The sequence below is a fragment of the Amblyraja radiata genome, chromosome 3 (assembly GCF_010909765.2).
Source record: "Amblyraja radiata isolate CabotCenter1 chromosome 3, sAmbRad1.1.pri, whole genome shotgun sequence".
Taxonomy (NCBI): domain Eukaryota; kingdom Metazoa; phylum Chordata; class Chondrichthyes; order Rajiformes; family Rajidae; genus Amblyraja; species Amblyraja radiata.
The window spans coordinates 103,583,218-103,598,526 of record NC_045958.1 but is presented as its reverse complement, the minus strand read 5'-3'; the positions used below and the strand labels follow the sequence as shown (position 1 = coordinate 103,598,526).

General features: G+C 48.1%; 1 protein-coding gene across 4 annotated transcripts; it reads left to right on the top strand.

Moving 5' to 3' along the window:
* The first annotated feature begins 256 nt into the window (after positions 1-256).
* On the top strand, positions 257-7,303 carry LOC116971355 (beta-1,3-galactosyltransferase 5-like). Of its 4 annotated transcripts, XM_033018472.1 has the most exons (3): positions 257-464; positions 2,509-2,617; positions 5,039-7,303. In XM_033018472.1, the coding sequence occupies exon 3, from the start codon at positions 6,109-6,111 to the stop codon at positions 7,111-7,113; it is 1,005 nt and encodes a 334-aa protein (XP_032874363.1). In that variant the 5' UTR covers positions 257-464; positions 2,509-2,617; positions 5,039-6,108; the 3' UTR covers positions 7,114-7,303. The 4 variants fall into 4 exon arrangements, with proteins under 4 accessions (XP_032874363.1, XP_032874365.1, XP_032874367.1 ...); XM_033018474.1 differs by lacking the exon at positions 2,509-2,617; XM_033018476.1 differs by lacking the exons at positions 257-464; positions 2,509-2,617 and adding an exon at positions 2,089-2,457.
* Positions 7,304-15,309: the final 8,006 nt, after the last annotated feature.

The following is a 15,309-nucleotide window of genomic DNA, read 5'->3' as shown; positions in this document are numbered from 1 at the left end:
ATCTGTGGGGAAAAAGAATAGGTGATGTTTCGAGTCGAGGATCTTCTTCAGACTCAACTGTATCGTTGATAAGTATGTAGAGACACTGGCGAGTCTTCCTCATGATTATATGTATGTGCTGGGCCCCAGTAAAGGTCATCCGAGATGTTATCGCCCAGGAATGCAACATTTGACTCCCCTGCTCCTCCCCCACCAAATCCATGCACCCATCTTGCCAACATCTCCTCCCCTCACTCTCTCCGTGCCAGAGCAAGGTACGGCAACGGCCCTGTCTTTGTGCTTAAACTTGCGTTGCTTGGTTTCATCAGCGCATTCAATGTGTTGGGACTTGTCGATGAATTCATGCTGGACTTGTCTTGTAGTTTCAGCTGGGTTGATGCAGAGTTTGTGTGAAACTTCATGCTGAGCTTTTCTCTGGGTTTCCACTGACTTGTCTATAGTTTTTTTAGCAGGGAATTTACAGAGTTTGAGTATTTTTGCTTCTGGGTGTTTGCTGTTTTTTTTAGGGTTTTTGTTTTTTATTGACTTTTTGGCTTTTTGGGGGGTCTTTTTGCAGAGTTTGTCTTTCGGTTTTGTTTTCTGGAATTTGTGGGCATGTGCTGAAGAGTTTCAAAGTTTTTACTGAGTTTGTCTGAAGCTTTTTGTTGTGCTTTTGCAGAGCTTGTGTTTTTTTCTGGAGTTTGTGGGCATCCACTTAGGTTTGTCTGAGGGTTGTTAATTAAGCTTAAGAGTTGCTTGCAGAAATTGTTTTGTTTTTCTGAGCTTATCAGCATTCACTGCATTTGCCTGAGGAGTTTTAACCTCTCAGGCAAATGTTTGATGTTTATTTTCTGAGTTTACTGTCAGTGGCACGGTGGTGCAGCGGTAGAGTTGCTGCCTTACAGCGCCAGAGACCTAGATTCAATCCTGACCAGGGGCGCTGTCTGCACAGAGTCCGTACATTCTCCCTGTGATTGCGTGGGAGAAAACCGGGTGCTCTGGTTTCCTCCCACACTTAACAAAGACGTGCATGTTTGTACATTAATTTGGCTTCAGTAAATTTTTTTTATAAATTGTCCCTGGTGTGTAGGTTAGTGTTAGTGTACGGGAATGGCTGGTCGGCTGGCTTGTCGGGCGGACTCGGTGCACCGAAGGGCCTGTTGCTATGCTGTATCTCTGAACTAAACATAGTTTTTTGCTAGGTTTTTGCTGAGTTTGTCTTGGGAGTTGCTGTCTGTACGGAGTTTGTACGTTCTCCCCGTGACCTGCGTGGGGTTTTCCCGGGTGTTCTAATTTCCTCCAAAAACGTAGAGGTTTGAAGGTTAATTGACTTCTGTAAATTGTCCCTGGTATGTAAGATAGAGCTAGTGTACGTGGCCCTGGACAAGAAAGGTCAGAGCCTGCTGTACTTTTTGAGAAGACGCCGCTCCTTCAACGTCTGCAGTAAGTAGCCAGCCCCATCTTCTTGACTGCCGTGTACTGGGGTAGCAGGGCGAAGGCCGGGGACACCAATAGAACTCATCAGGAAGGCTGGTTCCATCCTGGGGGTGCAGTTGGATTCATGGGAGGTGGTCTTGGAGGAAACCGAAGATCTCGGAGAAAACCCACGCAGGCCACGGGGAGAACGTACAAACTCCGTACAGACAGCACCCATAGTCGGGATCGAACCCGGGTTTCCGGCGCTGCAAGCGCTGTAATGCCCCTGTCCCACTTAGGAAACCTGAACGGAAACCTCTGGAGACTCTCCGCCCCACCCAAGGTTTCCGTGCAGTTCCCGGAGGTTGCAGGTGGTTGCCGGCGGTTGCAGGTAGTGGAAGCAGGTACGGAGACTGACAAAAACCTCCGGGAACCGCATAGAAACCTTGGGTGGGGCACAAAGTCTCCAGAGGTTTCCGTTCAGGTTTCCTAAGTGGGACAGGGGCATTAGGCAGCAACTCTATCACTGATCCACCCAGCAATGCTATCTGTTTGGATAGCATACAAACAATGTTTTTTCACTGTACCTCGATACACGTGACAGTACATAAACCTGAACCTAAACCTTTTAACTGAGTTAGATATTTTGTTATCTGAGTTGGACTGAAGTTTTTTTGCTGTTTTTTTTTTGCAATAGTTTGTGTGAGACATTTTTTTCTCTGAGTTCTGGGCTTGCCTGAGGGATCTTAACTGAGTTTGAGTCTGTTTGCAGAGTTTGTCTTGTGGTTTCTTTGTGGATTTGTGGTGGAATTTGTCCGTGGGTTGGCGTTGTTATGTAAAAAAGGTCTCTTTTTATTAGGCTGGGCGGTGCTGAGATTATTTACTAAGTGAACCCAAATCTAAAATATTCAGCCTCTGTAGAGTGAGATCAGATTCCAGTTAAAAACAATTCTAACGCCATTCTTTCAAAGCATACATGCTACAGCAGTATCAAAGCCCGGCTTTATGGGGAGCCGGGAACTTGAAAAGAAGTTTTTAATCCTTGCGTGACTTTCATTTAAAGTGAGTCGAGGCTACATTGATTGGGTTTCAATGGAATGAGTGTGTTCCCAGTTCCCAGGGTCGCAGTGAACCCGCCTCCGCCCCGGGACGTCGGTTGATCGGCTCCGGACCGCCTCTGGTTGGCTGCAGCGGCTGCCGATCGGGGGGCAGCGGAGAGTTGGTGAGTGAGTGGAGAAGTTGCTGGCAAAGATAGCTCCGCTCTATAATCTTTGGTTACTGGTCACCGCTCTCCCAGGAGCAGGTGGGGCAAGTGTGGCGGCTGGGTCTGCGGGAACGGTGCTGGGTGGGTGCGGATTCTGCGGGAGCGGTGCTGGGAATGTGCGGATTCTGCGGGAGCGGTGCTGGGAAAGTGCAGGAGGAATGCTGTGTCTGCGGGAGCGGTGCTGGGAATGTGCGGGGAGCGGTGCTGGGAGTGTGCGGGGAGCGGTGCTGGGACTGTGCGGGGAGCGGTGCTGGGAGTGTGCGGGGAGCGGTGCTGGGATAGTGCAGGAGGGGTGCTGTGTCTGCGGGAGCGGTGCTGGGAGTGTGCGGGGAGCGGTGCTGGGAGTGTGCGGGGAGCGGTGCTGGGATAGTGCAGGAGGGGTGCTGTGTCTGCGGGAGCGGTGCTGGGAGTGTGCGGGGAGCGGTGCTGGGAGTGTGCGGATTCTGCGGGAGCGGGTGCTGGGAAAGTGCGGGAGCCATACAAGTGGAAACAGGCCCTTCGGCCCAACATGTCCCAGCTACACTAGTCCCACCTGCCTGCGCTTGGTCCATATCCCCCCCCCCAAACCTGTCCTATCCATGTACCTGTCTAACTGCTTCTTAAGCGGTGGGATAGTCCCAGCCTCAACTACCTCCTCTGGCAGCTTGTTCCATACACCCACCACCCTTTGTGTGAAAAAAAGCCCTGCGGTGTGTGCGGGGAGAGGCACTAGGAGGGTGTGAATTCTGTGGGAGTAACGCTGGGAGAGTGCGGGTTCTGCAGGGCGGAGCTGTGGGACCAGTGCTGGGAGAGTGTGGGAAGGGTACTGGGAGAGTGCGGATTCTGCGGGAGTGGACTGGATCGCACATTACTTTAGTTTATTGTCACGTGTACCGAGGTACAGAGAAAAGCTTTTGTTACCTATTATTCAAACAGCGGAAAGAGAATACATGATTACAATCGAGCCATCCACAGTGTCCAGATACAGGATAATAACGTTTAGTGCAAGATAAAGTCCAGCAAAGTCTGATCAAAGGTCGTCCGAGGGTCTCCAATGAGGTAGATGGATAGTAGCTCACGACTGCACTCTCGTTGTTAAGGGCCTGTCCCACTATACGAGTTTATCCAAGAGCTCTCCCGAGTTTAAAAAAAAATCAAACTCGTGGTAATCACGTAGAATATACGTAGCGGGTACATCAGACCTCGGGACGTCTCTTAGCGGCTCGTAACGCTAACGGCAGGTACTCGGGAAACGCGGTAAGCTCGTGAAGTTTTTTCACATGTTGAAAAATGTCCACGAGAGCCCCGAGTACCTACGAGCGGCTATTACCGTAATTCTCCGAGTTCGAATCAGGGGAAACTCGGGAGAACTCTTGAATGACCTCGTACAGTGGGATAGGCCCTTCGGCCGGATGGTTTTGTTGCTTGATGGCAGCTGGGAAGAAACAGTCCCTGAATCTGGAGTTGTGCATTTTCACTCTGTTCTACTTTTTGCCAGAGGGGAGAAGAGGGAGGCCCAGTGTGCGGCTCGTCCTTGATTATGCTGCTGGCCTCACCAAATGAACGCGATGGAAGGGAGGTTGGTTTGCTTTTCACTGTGCCTCGGTACACGTGACTATAAACCAAAGCAAACTAAATTTCTAATGTCCCAATCTATCTCATTGCGCCCCTTGCACTTTAAAAAAAAATCTGTAACTGTACCATTATATACTGCACTTTCTTTCCCTACCTGATGTACTCCTTTATGGTATGATATGCCTGGATAGGACGCAATACCACGTTTTTCACTGCATAGTGACAATAATACGCTGATAACAATAATCTTTTATTTTGTGGCAAGATGAGACAAGACACATTTATTGTCACATGCACCAATTGGTACAGTGAAATTTGTGGTCGCCATACAGCCATACGAATAAAATAAAAAACACAGAACACGATAGTCGTTAACATAAACATCCCCACACAGCGGAATCAAAGTTTCCCACTGTGAGGGAAGGCACCAAAGTTCAGTCACCCTCCTCTGTTGTTCTATTGTTGTTCTATTCACAGTGGTGTAGAGGTGCTGCTTTCCAGCACTTGCAGCTCTGGAGACCCGGGTTCGATCCCGACTACGGGTGCTGTCTGTACGGAGTTTGTACGTTCTCCCTGTGACCTGCGCGGGAGAACTTCGAAATCTTCTCTTTGCTCCCACGCTCCAAAGACGTACAGGTTTGTAGGTTAATTGACTTGGTAAATGTAAAAAAAAATTGTCCCTAGTGTTTGTGTGTGTGTGTGTGTGGGATAGTGTTAATTAATATTTTGGGGATCGCTTGTCGGCACTGACCCAGTGGGCCAAAAGGGCCTGTTTCCATGCTGTATCTCTAAACTAAACGAAACTTTCCCTTTTCTTTACCCAAGTGGTTCCTTCTCTGGATTTTGTCGGCCATCTTTCTTCAGACGCAGACTCGTTTGGGATTTCCTGAGGCCACAAGTCGGGTTGGAGACACGGAGCAAAGACTGGGTGGGTGCAGCTACTTCAACTTCCACAACCTCCCTTCCCCCTCAGCCAGCCGGCATGAAAGTGAACACCATTTATAACGCGTGCCTTGGTGAGACGTGGATGCGGCTGGCAGTGCCGCCATTGGTTGCCCATCCATGTTTGCCCCCACACTGAGGTAGCAACTATTGGTAAGAACAACAGTTACATATTCCTGCTGGGATTTAGAGATGATGCATTATTACCAACCTTAACAAAATTACTCAAATCAGAACCCCAAGCTTCTATGGGACTGAAACTTGCACCTCTGGATTTAAACTCTTCAAGTGAACTCTGAGCCATGAAAATATGACGCATCTTCTTCCTGGCTGCATTGGTGGAATTGAAATCTTTACCTCTGGAAATGAACTCTTTGAGTGAATTATCAGCCACTAAAATACATTCTCCTTGGCTGCATTGTTCATAGGTTTATTGGAGCAGAATTAGGCCATTTGGCCCATCAAGTCTAATTGGGCATTCATTCATGGCTGATCTATCATTCCCTCTCAACCCCATTCACCTGCCTTGTCCCCTTAACCCCTGACACCCGTACTAATCAAGAATCTGTCAATGTCTACCTTCAAAATACCCAATGACGGCCTCCACAGTCATCTGTGGCAATGAATTCCACAGATTCACCACCCTCTGACTGAAAAACTATCCTCATCTAAACCACTTTCAAAAGGTACATCCTTTTATTCTGAGACAATTGTCTCTGGTCCTAGACTCTCCGACTAGTGGAAACATCTTCTCGCCATCCACTCCCATCATTGGTGAGATTGAAACTTGTATCTCTGGATATCAGCTCTCTTCAAAGAACTAAGAGCCGTTGTGATATGACTGGCTGCGTTGATAGGATTGAACATTGTGCCTCCAGATACACCTCTTCAAATGAGCAACAAGCCACTATAATATCACCAACCATCCTCTCTCGTTGCATTTTATTAGACCGATGAAGCTAAGAACTTGCTTTAAGGCTTTTGCCCTCACGTTGCTCTCGGCGTCTGCTGCCTTCCTCGTCCTAGTTTTCCGAGATCCTGGGAAATTGAGCGGGAGGCCTGGTGGACGGGCGAGGGGCAAGGTCCTGGAGCGGGGTGGGGAGCCGGCGGAGAACGGAGGGGTAGACTTCACGGAGTTGTTCAGCCGGACGGAGGAGGTGCCGCCTTGCCGGCGTGGACAGGACCTGATGGTGCTGGTGACCTCCGCCCCGTCCAATGTAGCGCGCCGGGATGCCATCCGCAGCACATGGGCAAGGCGCCGACTGCCCAGCCCCTTCTCCTGGCAGGTGGTCTTCCTAGTTGGACGTCCCCCGGAGAAGGAGGTGGCCGCTTTCCTCCGGGCGGAGCAGGGCGAGTTTGGGGACCTGCTGCTGGGGGGCTACCTGGACACCTACAGGAACCTGACCCTGAAGGTGATGCATGGCCTGAAGTGGGCTGCTGGCACTTGCCGCCCCGTCTATCTGCTCAAGACCGACGACGACTGCTTCGTCAACACCGACCGGCTGCCCGGCTTCCTGGTCCGGGACAACCCAGTCCGGACCGGACTCTACGCCGGGTCCCTCTTCCCGGCCGAGCGGAGGCAGGTCATCCGCGACCCGTCCAGCAAGTGGTACGTGTCTTGGCGGGACTACGGTCGGGAGGTCTACCCTGCTTACACCAGCGGGGTGGGCTACGTGCTGTCCTTGGACGTGGCGCAAGCCCTGCTGGAGGAGGCGGCCAGAACCCGCCCCATTCCCGTGGAGGACGCCTACGTGGGGATCCTGGCGGAGGCGTTGGGCGTTGTCCCGCTGGCCAGCCCCCGCTTCGCCAAGCACAACGTGGGATGGAGGGTGTGCAACTACAGGTACCTGATGGTCATCCACCACCTCAGCTCTACTCAGCAGCAGCTGGCCCATCAGAGGATGGTGCTAGCTTGGACCGCGTGCCCGCACAGCGCAGACATCACCACGTGGCGCTGAGGGTGGAGATGGAGGCGCGAGGAGCTGCAGGCGCTGGGATCTCCAGCAAAGCGCAAAGCGCTGGAGGAACTCAGCGGGTCACCCAGCATCTCTGGAGTTTGGGAATAGAGTTCAGGAGGAGCCTGGACCATCAGACTATTAAACACTACAACCTCTAAATAGGCTCTGAATAACATAGACTTGGGGGCATTGCTTTTGTCTTTGCACTATTATTGTTTGTTTATATATCGTTCCATTTCGGGACATATGACAATAAAACATTCTTGAATTTTAATTATGTAATTAATCTTCTGCAGTTGTATAGGGCCCTGGTAAGACCACATCTCGAGTATTGTGTACAGATTTGGTCTCCTAATTTGAGGAAGGACATCCTTGTGATTGAGGCAGTGCAGCGTAGGTTCACGAGATTGATCCCTGGGATGGCGGGACTGTCCTATGAGGAAGGATTGAAAAGACTAGGCTTGTATTCACTGGAGTTTAGAAGGATGAGGGGGATCTTATAGATCTTATAGAAACATATAAAGGACTGGACAAGCTAGATGCAGGAAAAATGTTCCCAATGTTGGGCAAGTTCAGAACCAGGGACCACAGTCTTAGAATAAAGGGGAGGCCATTTATGACTGAGGCATGAAAACCTTTTTCACCCAGAAAGTTGTGAATTTGTGGAATTCCCTGCCACAGAGGGCACTGGAGGCCAAATCACTGGATGGATTTAAGAGAGAGTTAGATAGAGCTCTAGGGGCTAGTGGAATCAAGGGATATGGGGAGAAGGCAGGCATGGGTTATTGATTGGGGACGAACAGCCATGATCACAATGAATGGCGGTACTGGCTCGGAGGGCCGAATGGCCTCCGCCTGTACCTATTTTCTATGTTTCTATGTATAGGTTTTTTGCTGAATAGCAAGCACCAAAACCTTTTTTACTGTACCTTGGTACATGTGACAATATGAACTAAATTCTTGATCTCCCAATTTACCACATTGAGCCTTTGCATTTTTTTTCAAATCTGAACTTTCTCAGTAGCTGTAACATTACCTTCTGTACTCTCTTGCCCTGTATGGTATGACTTGAAATTGAATTGAATTTTATTAGCCAAGTAAGTAAACATACAAGGAATTTGCCTTGGTGCTTTGCCAGCAAGTAACAACACGACTCGCAAGTAACAACTCCATTTGCCCGGAGAAGGATGCAAAACAATGTTTAATGAAATTAAACTTAACTAACCAAGGTGACTTTAGAGATATCGCGTTAAAGCCGGCTCTTCGGCCCATCGAGTACGCGCCGACCAACGATCACCCTGTACCCATCCCGAGTTCTACCCTGCTCGCCAGGGACAATTTACGATTTGCAGAAGCTAATTAAATTATAAACTTGTACGTCTTTGGAGTATGGGAGGAAACCGAGTCACCCGGAGTAAACCCATATCATCCCAGGGAGAACGTGCAAACTCCATACAGGGAGCACCCGTAGTTGGAATCAAACCTGGGTGTCTGGCGCTGTAAGGCAGCAACTCTACTGCTGCGCCACTATGTGCCGCCCCAAACTTTGCGGGCCGGGGCTCTTGAAAAGACCAAGGCCTGCTGGATCTCCTGGTTGCTAACCATTTTAACTCCCCTTCCCATTCTGACACTGACCTTTCTGTCCTGGGCCTCCTCCATTGCCAGAGTCAGGCCACCCGCACACTGGGGAAACAGCATCTCCTATTCCGTTTGGGCAGCTTACACCCCAGATGTACGAACATCGAATTCTCCCATTTCAGGTTACTATCAACCCCTCCCCCCCCTTCTTCGTGCCCCAGCTAGACGTACCTGTTTCTCCCCTCCGCCTACATTCCTTCCTCTGGCTTCACAATTCACAACTCTTCAATTTTTCTGTCTCACACCTCTGGCCTTTGTCCACCCTTTTTGACTGTCAAACCCCAACCTGCTCTTGCCCGTCTTCACCGACCACTTGCCAGGCTTTGTCCCACCCTCCCTCTCTTCCAGCTTTCTTGCCCTACCCCCAACCCCTCCATCACCCCCACCACTATCAGTCTGAAGAAGGGTCCCAAGAGGAGACCGGTGGGTTGTTGGAACTGAAGGACCCATTAACGTGCGTGTAGAACTTAATTATCTTATTGTTCATTCCGGGGGGGGGGTCAGGGCATCGAGCCCAGGAGTTGGGATGTTCTGCTGCAGCCACAAAAGTTGTCGGTGAGCCAACACTCGAGAAGCCCCTGGTCACTGTACCAGAGGAAGGAGGTGCTGAATCTGTAGGAAGGAACTACAGATGCCGGTTTACACCGAAGATAGACACAAAATGCTGGAATAACTCAGCAGGACAGGCAGCATCTCTGGAGAGAAGGAATGGGTGACGTTTCCTGTCGAGACCCTTCTTCAGACCGAAAACGTCACCCGTTTCTTCCCTCCAGAGATGCTGCCTGTCCCGCTGAGTTACTCCAGCATTTTCTATCTATCTTCTTCAGAAAAAGGGTCTTGAAGAAGGATCTCGACCCGAAAAACGTCAACCATTCCTTCTGCTGAGTTTGACTCCAGCATTTTGTGTCTACCTTTACAATGCAATTGCTGGGACTGCAGGGCTTAAGTTATTATGTTGGACAGGAGGAAGCCGAGCGGTGGCTTTTAAGAGATTGATAAAATGATGAGGGACACCGTAGCTGGCACAGAGGTAGAGTTGCTGAAGAACCAAAGAGCCTGTGCCTGCGCTTTACTGTTTCTGTGTTCTAAGCCGATGGCTGGATGGCTAGAGTCAAGAGTTTTAATTATCAAATGTACTGGCAGCGGAAGAATGAAATCTTTCCAAGCTGCAACATAACAGGCCCATAAATACAAATATATAATCAATAATGCAATAAATTAATAAGCATAATCCAAGAAGCATAATAGTGCAAAAAAACAAAATCTGCAGTACAACTGAAAGTAGTCCACAGCAGATTGTAGTTGGTGAGGTTAGTGTTGTGCAGTGTTTAAATCTGATGGTTGCTGGGAAGTCGCGGTTTGCAGGCTCCTGTGCAAGAGTCAAGTCAAGAGTCAAGAGAGTTTTATTGTCATGTGTCCCAGATAAGACAATGAAATTCTTGCTTGCTGCAGCACAACAGAATATGTAAACATAATACAGAATGGGAGATAAAGTTCAGTGTGTCTATGAACCTTAGACCATATATATACACAATAAATAAACAGATAAAGTGCAATAATAATAAAAGACTGTTATTGTTCAGAGCTTATTTGTTGTTGTGTTTAATAGCCTGATAGTTGTAGGGAAGAAGCTGTTCCTGCACCTGGACGTTACAGTTTTCAGGCTCCTGTACCTTCTTCCCGATGGCAATGGAGAGATGAGTGTGTGGCCAGGATGGTGTGGGTCTTTGATGATGTTTGGCTGCCTTTTTGAGGCAGTGACTGCGATAGATCCCTTCGATGGTGGGGAGGTCAGAGCCGGTGATGGACTGGGCAGTGGTCACAAATTTCTGCATTATTCTCCGTTCCTGGACGTTCAATTTGCCTAACCAGGCCACGTTGCAGCCAGTCAGCATGCTCTCTACTGTGCACCTGTAGAGGTTCGAGAGAGTCCTCCTTGACATACCGACTCTCCGTAAGCTTCTCAGGAAGTGGAGGCGCTATTATAATTTATAATTGCATCAGTGATTCATCCAACAACAGTGGTGTCATCGGCGAACTGTACCTTCTTCCTGATGGTAGCAGCGATATGAGAGCATGGTCAGGGTGGTGTGGGTCTTTGATGTTGGCTGACTTTTCGACCAGTACCTTATTTACATGGAGACACAAGGAATTGCAGATGCTGGAAGCTTGTGTACAATGCAAAGTGCCGGAGTAACTCAGTGGGTCATGCAGCTCAGTGACATTTTGGCTCAGGACCCTTCAGCATACTTGAAGGAGTAAAGGGTTCCGACTTGAAATGCCTATCTATGTCTGGCAGAGATCCTACCTGACCCACTGAGCTACTCCAGTACTTTGTGTTCCACCTCCTCTGTAGATCCGTATGATGGTGGGGAGGTCAGTACCTGTGATGCACCAGGCCGTGTCAAGTAATTGGCTGATCACCATTTTGATACACTTGTTTTATTCCAAACTTTAATAATAATTTCAACTGAAAGTGCCTTATCATTAGTCCAAGTCTCAATAGGCATAGGCGCAGGAGTAGGCCATTCGGTCCTTCGAGCCATCACCACCATTCAATGTAATCATGGCTGATCTCCTTAATCATGTAATTCTTACCAACCCTTCTCTGCGTAAATGTTCTGCACAATTTAACAGGCACAGTGGTGCAGAGGAGAGTTGCTGCCTTACAGTGCAGGCGACCCGGGTTCGATCCTGACTACGGGCGCTGTCTGTACAATGTTCTCTCTGTGAACGTGTAGGTTTTCTCCAGTTTCCTCCCACATTCCAAAGATGCGCAGATTGGTAGGTTAATTGGCTTCTGTAAATTGTCCCTAGAGTGTGGGGTGATCGCTGGTTGGCATGGACTTTGTGGGCCGAAGGGCCTTTTAACACACTGTATAAACTAAACTGGCAAGGCCATGTTGTATGCACTTGGAGTTTATCTACTGTACAGATTTAATAAAGCCGCAACGGAATTGATCTGTGGGTTATTTTATAATAAAAATGCACACCTGTCATCTTAGATTTGGGCTATAGAAGTGAAAAATCACATTATTTTCTCTACCCTTTTTCATTATGACTTTTTGAAATATTATTCAGCCCAGCAAAATGTCAGAGAATGGTAAATCATATGGTCATATCGGATGCATAGCATTGGGACCATTCGACTCCACTGGTCCATTAACAGGGGCAGCACGGTGGCACAGCGGTAGAGTTGCTGCCTTACAGGGCCAGAGACCTTGGTTTGATCGTGACAATGGTTGTTGTCTGTACGGAGTTAGTACGTTCTCTCTCAACTGGTGCTTATCTACCGCTGGAGTCTCCTACTTGGTGTTGATATACTGTCATGTGTACTTGGACAAGCTATTGATTGCATGCTATCCAGTCAATCATTCTATACATGAGCACCATCAAACCAGACACAAGGACAAAGGGTGCAGAATACAGATTTTCAGCATTGTAGCGTTATGTATTGCAGGCTGTTTCTGAATCTGGTGGTGCTTGCTTTCAAGATTTTGTGTCTTCTGCCTGAGGGGAGAGAGGGAATGGCTGGGATGAAAAAGGTCCTGGATTTTATGCCTTGGAGTGCATGAGGATGAGGGGTGATCTAATAGAGGTGTATAAGTTTCAATTTAGTTTATTGCACCGAGGTACAGTGAAGAGCTTTTTGTTGCGTGCTAACCAGTCAGCAGAAAAACAATACATGATTACAATCAATCCATTTTAGTGTGTAAGATACATGATACGGGAATAATGTTTAGCGCAAGGTAAAGCCAGCAAAGTCTGGTCATGGATAGTCCGAGGGACACCAAAGAGGTAGATAGCAGTTCAGCACTGCTCTCTGGTTGTGGGAAGATGATTCAGTTGCCTGATAACAGCTGGGAAGAAACTGTCCCTGAATCCAGAGGTGTGCGTTTTCACACCTATACCTTTTTCACCTGATGGGAGAGGGGAGAAGAGAGAGTGGCCAGGGTGCGACTTGTCCTTGATTATGTTGCTGGCCCTGCTGAGGTAGTGTGGAGTCAACGGAAGAGACATTAGTTTGTGTGATGGCCTTTAATATAATATTGTGATGGATGCGATATAATATCATAAGTGGCATAGACAGGGTAAATACACAGTGTCCTTTACCCAGAGTAGGGGAATGAAGCACAAGAGGATAAATGTTTAAGTTGAGGGGGGTGGGGGGGTGGGGGGGGGGCAAAGATTTGATAAGAACCTGAGGGGTACACAGAGTGGTGGGTGTATGGAACGAGTTGCTGGAGGAGGTATTTGATGCAGGTGCTGTCACATTTAAAAAAACATTTGGATAGGTACATGGATGGGATAGGACACAGGGAGAACGTGCAAACTCCACACATTCAGCATCCAGGACAAGGCTCTATATTTTTAAAGAACTTTGAAGGGTACAAGATAGCGCCAAAAAACGTGGCAACTCTTCTGTACTGCCTCTGCGTAATCTACCATTCTTACACGCTTTTAGTTGGGTCTGATTGTGCTTGTGTTTTGGTAAGATTTTTACTGAATTGTATGCAGAAAATGAATTTCACAGTAAATACACATGACAATAAAGTACCATTGTACCTGAAATCAGGATGGAACCCGGGTTAAATTTAGCTCTTGGGGCTAATGGAATCAAGGGATATGGGGAGAAAGCAGGAACGGGATACTGATTTTGGATGATCAGCCATGATCATATTGAATGGCGGTGCTGGTCCGAAGGGCCGAATGGCCTACTCCTGCACCAATTTTCCATGTGTCTATTAATTTTTTAACTAAAATAAAACTAAAACTCCAAACAGTACCTGTGGTCGGGGTGGAACCTGTGTCTCTGGCGCTGTGAGGCAGCAGTTCTACCAGCTGTGGCATTGTGCGATTGCTCTGAGAGCTGTCATGGACGGTCTGAGGTCAGAATCTCCAAAACGACCCGTGCAAGACTCTGAGACAGCAATCAATGCTTTCCAAAAGATTCTCAAAAGGATTGACTGAATTATTATTTGTCAACTAGCAGCGGAAAGGATTAGTGGTCTGAAATCTGGGAGAACAGATTAGTGCTGTGGTTAATGGTCCCAATCTGGGCTACAATGGCAGTCCTGATACCAGGACCAGAATTGCTGCTCGTTTTAAATGTTGCTTCATTCTAGGGTGATTTCAGAGTTGTGCAAATTCTGTTGCACAAGACACCCACTCATTAGAATTAGTTGGATTTACAGGCTGAGACCTGTTCTTTATTTGCAGAGGTGACACTGCGGTGGAGCTGCTGCCTTACAGCACCAGAGACCCTCGTTCTATCCTGACCACAGGTGCTGTATGGAGTTTAGTTTTATTTTAGCTTAGAGAGACAGCGCGGAAACAAGCACTTCGGCCCACCTAGTCTACGCCGACCAGCGATCCCTGTACACCAGGACTAACCTGCACACCAGGGACAATTTCAGAGATTTTACTGAAGCCAATTAACCTACAGACCTGCATATCTTAGGAGTGTGGGAGGAAACTGTAGCGGCTGGAGAAAACCCACGCGGTCACAGGGAGAATGTACAAACTCCGTACAGATACCACCTGTAGTCGGGATCAAACCCGAGTCTCTGGCTTTGTAAGTCAGCAACTCTACCGTTGCGCCACCATCCTGCCCAGGTTTGTATGTTCATCTTGGGACCGTGTAAGATTTCTCCAGGTGCTCTGGTTTCCTCCCACATTCCAAATATGTGCCGGTTTGTAAGCCTTTGTAAATTGGCCCTAGTGTGGAGAATAGAACTAGTGTACGTGTGATCATTAGTTGGCATGGTGGGCCGAAGGGCCTGTTTTTACGATGTATCTCTAAACTACACTAAAGGTGACCATTCAGGATCACGCATGTAGATAGTGATGAAGGAGAAATATGCTATGATTACTTTCATAGGTCGTGGATTGACTATGTCAGTAAATTACGATGCAGCTTTATAGGACTTTGGTGAGGCCGCATTTGGAGTGTTGTGTGCAGTTCTGGATGCCCCATACAGAAAGGGTAGGGAGGCTTTGGAGAGGAGGTTTACCAGAGTTATGCCTGGATTAGAGTGTGTTAGCTACAAGGAAAGATTGGACAAACCTGGACTGGTTTTTCCAGAATGGCACAGATTAAGGGTAGAAATGATAGAAGTATATGAAATTTATGAGAGGCATAGATAGGACAGAGAGTCAGAACATTTTTCTCAGAATGGAAATATCAAGGACCAGAGGAACTAATTTTAAGGTGAGAGGGGCAAATGTGTTTTTGCAGAGGGTGGTGGGTACCTAGAACGCGCTGCCAGGGGTGGTGGTGGAGGCAGATACGATAGTGGCGTTTAAGAGACTATTAGATAGGCACATGAATATAGATTATGCTGAGGTTATGTTAGCATTATGTTCTGCAGACATTATAGGCTGAAGGTGTAGAAAAGAACTGCAGGTGCTGGTTTTCACAGAAGATAAACACAAAGTGCTAGAGTAACTCAGCGGGTCAGGCAGCATCACTGAAGAAAAGGAATTGGTGACGTTTCAGGGTCGAAACCCTTCTTCAGACTTGTGTGCTATGCTCTACGTAAGATATATTAACTGGGA

Bases quoted from the DNA above. Each gene is read 5' to 3' on its own strand.
- LOC116971355 (XM_033018474.1), top strand. From the start codon at position 6,109: ATGAAGCTAAGAACTTGCTTTAAGGCTTTTGCCCTCACGTTGCTCTCG.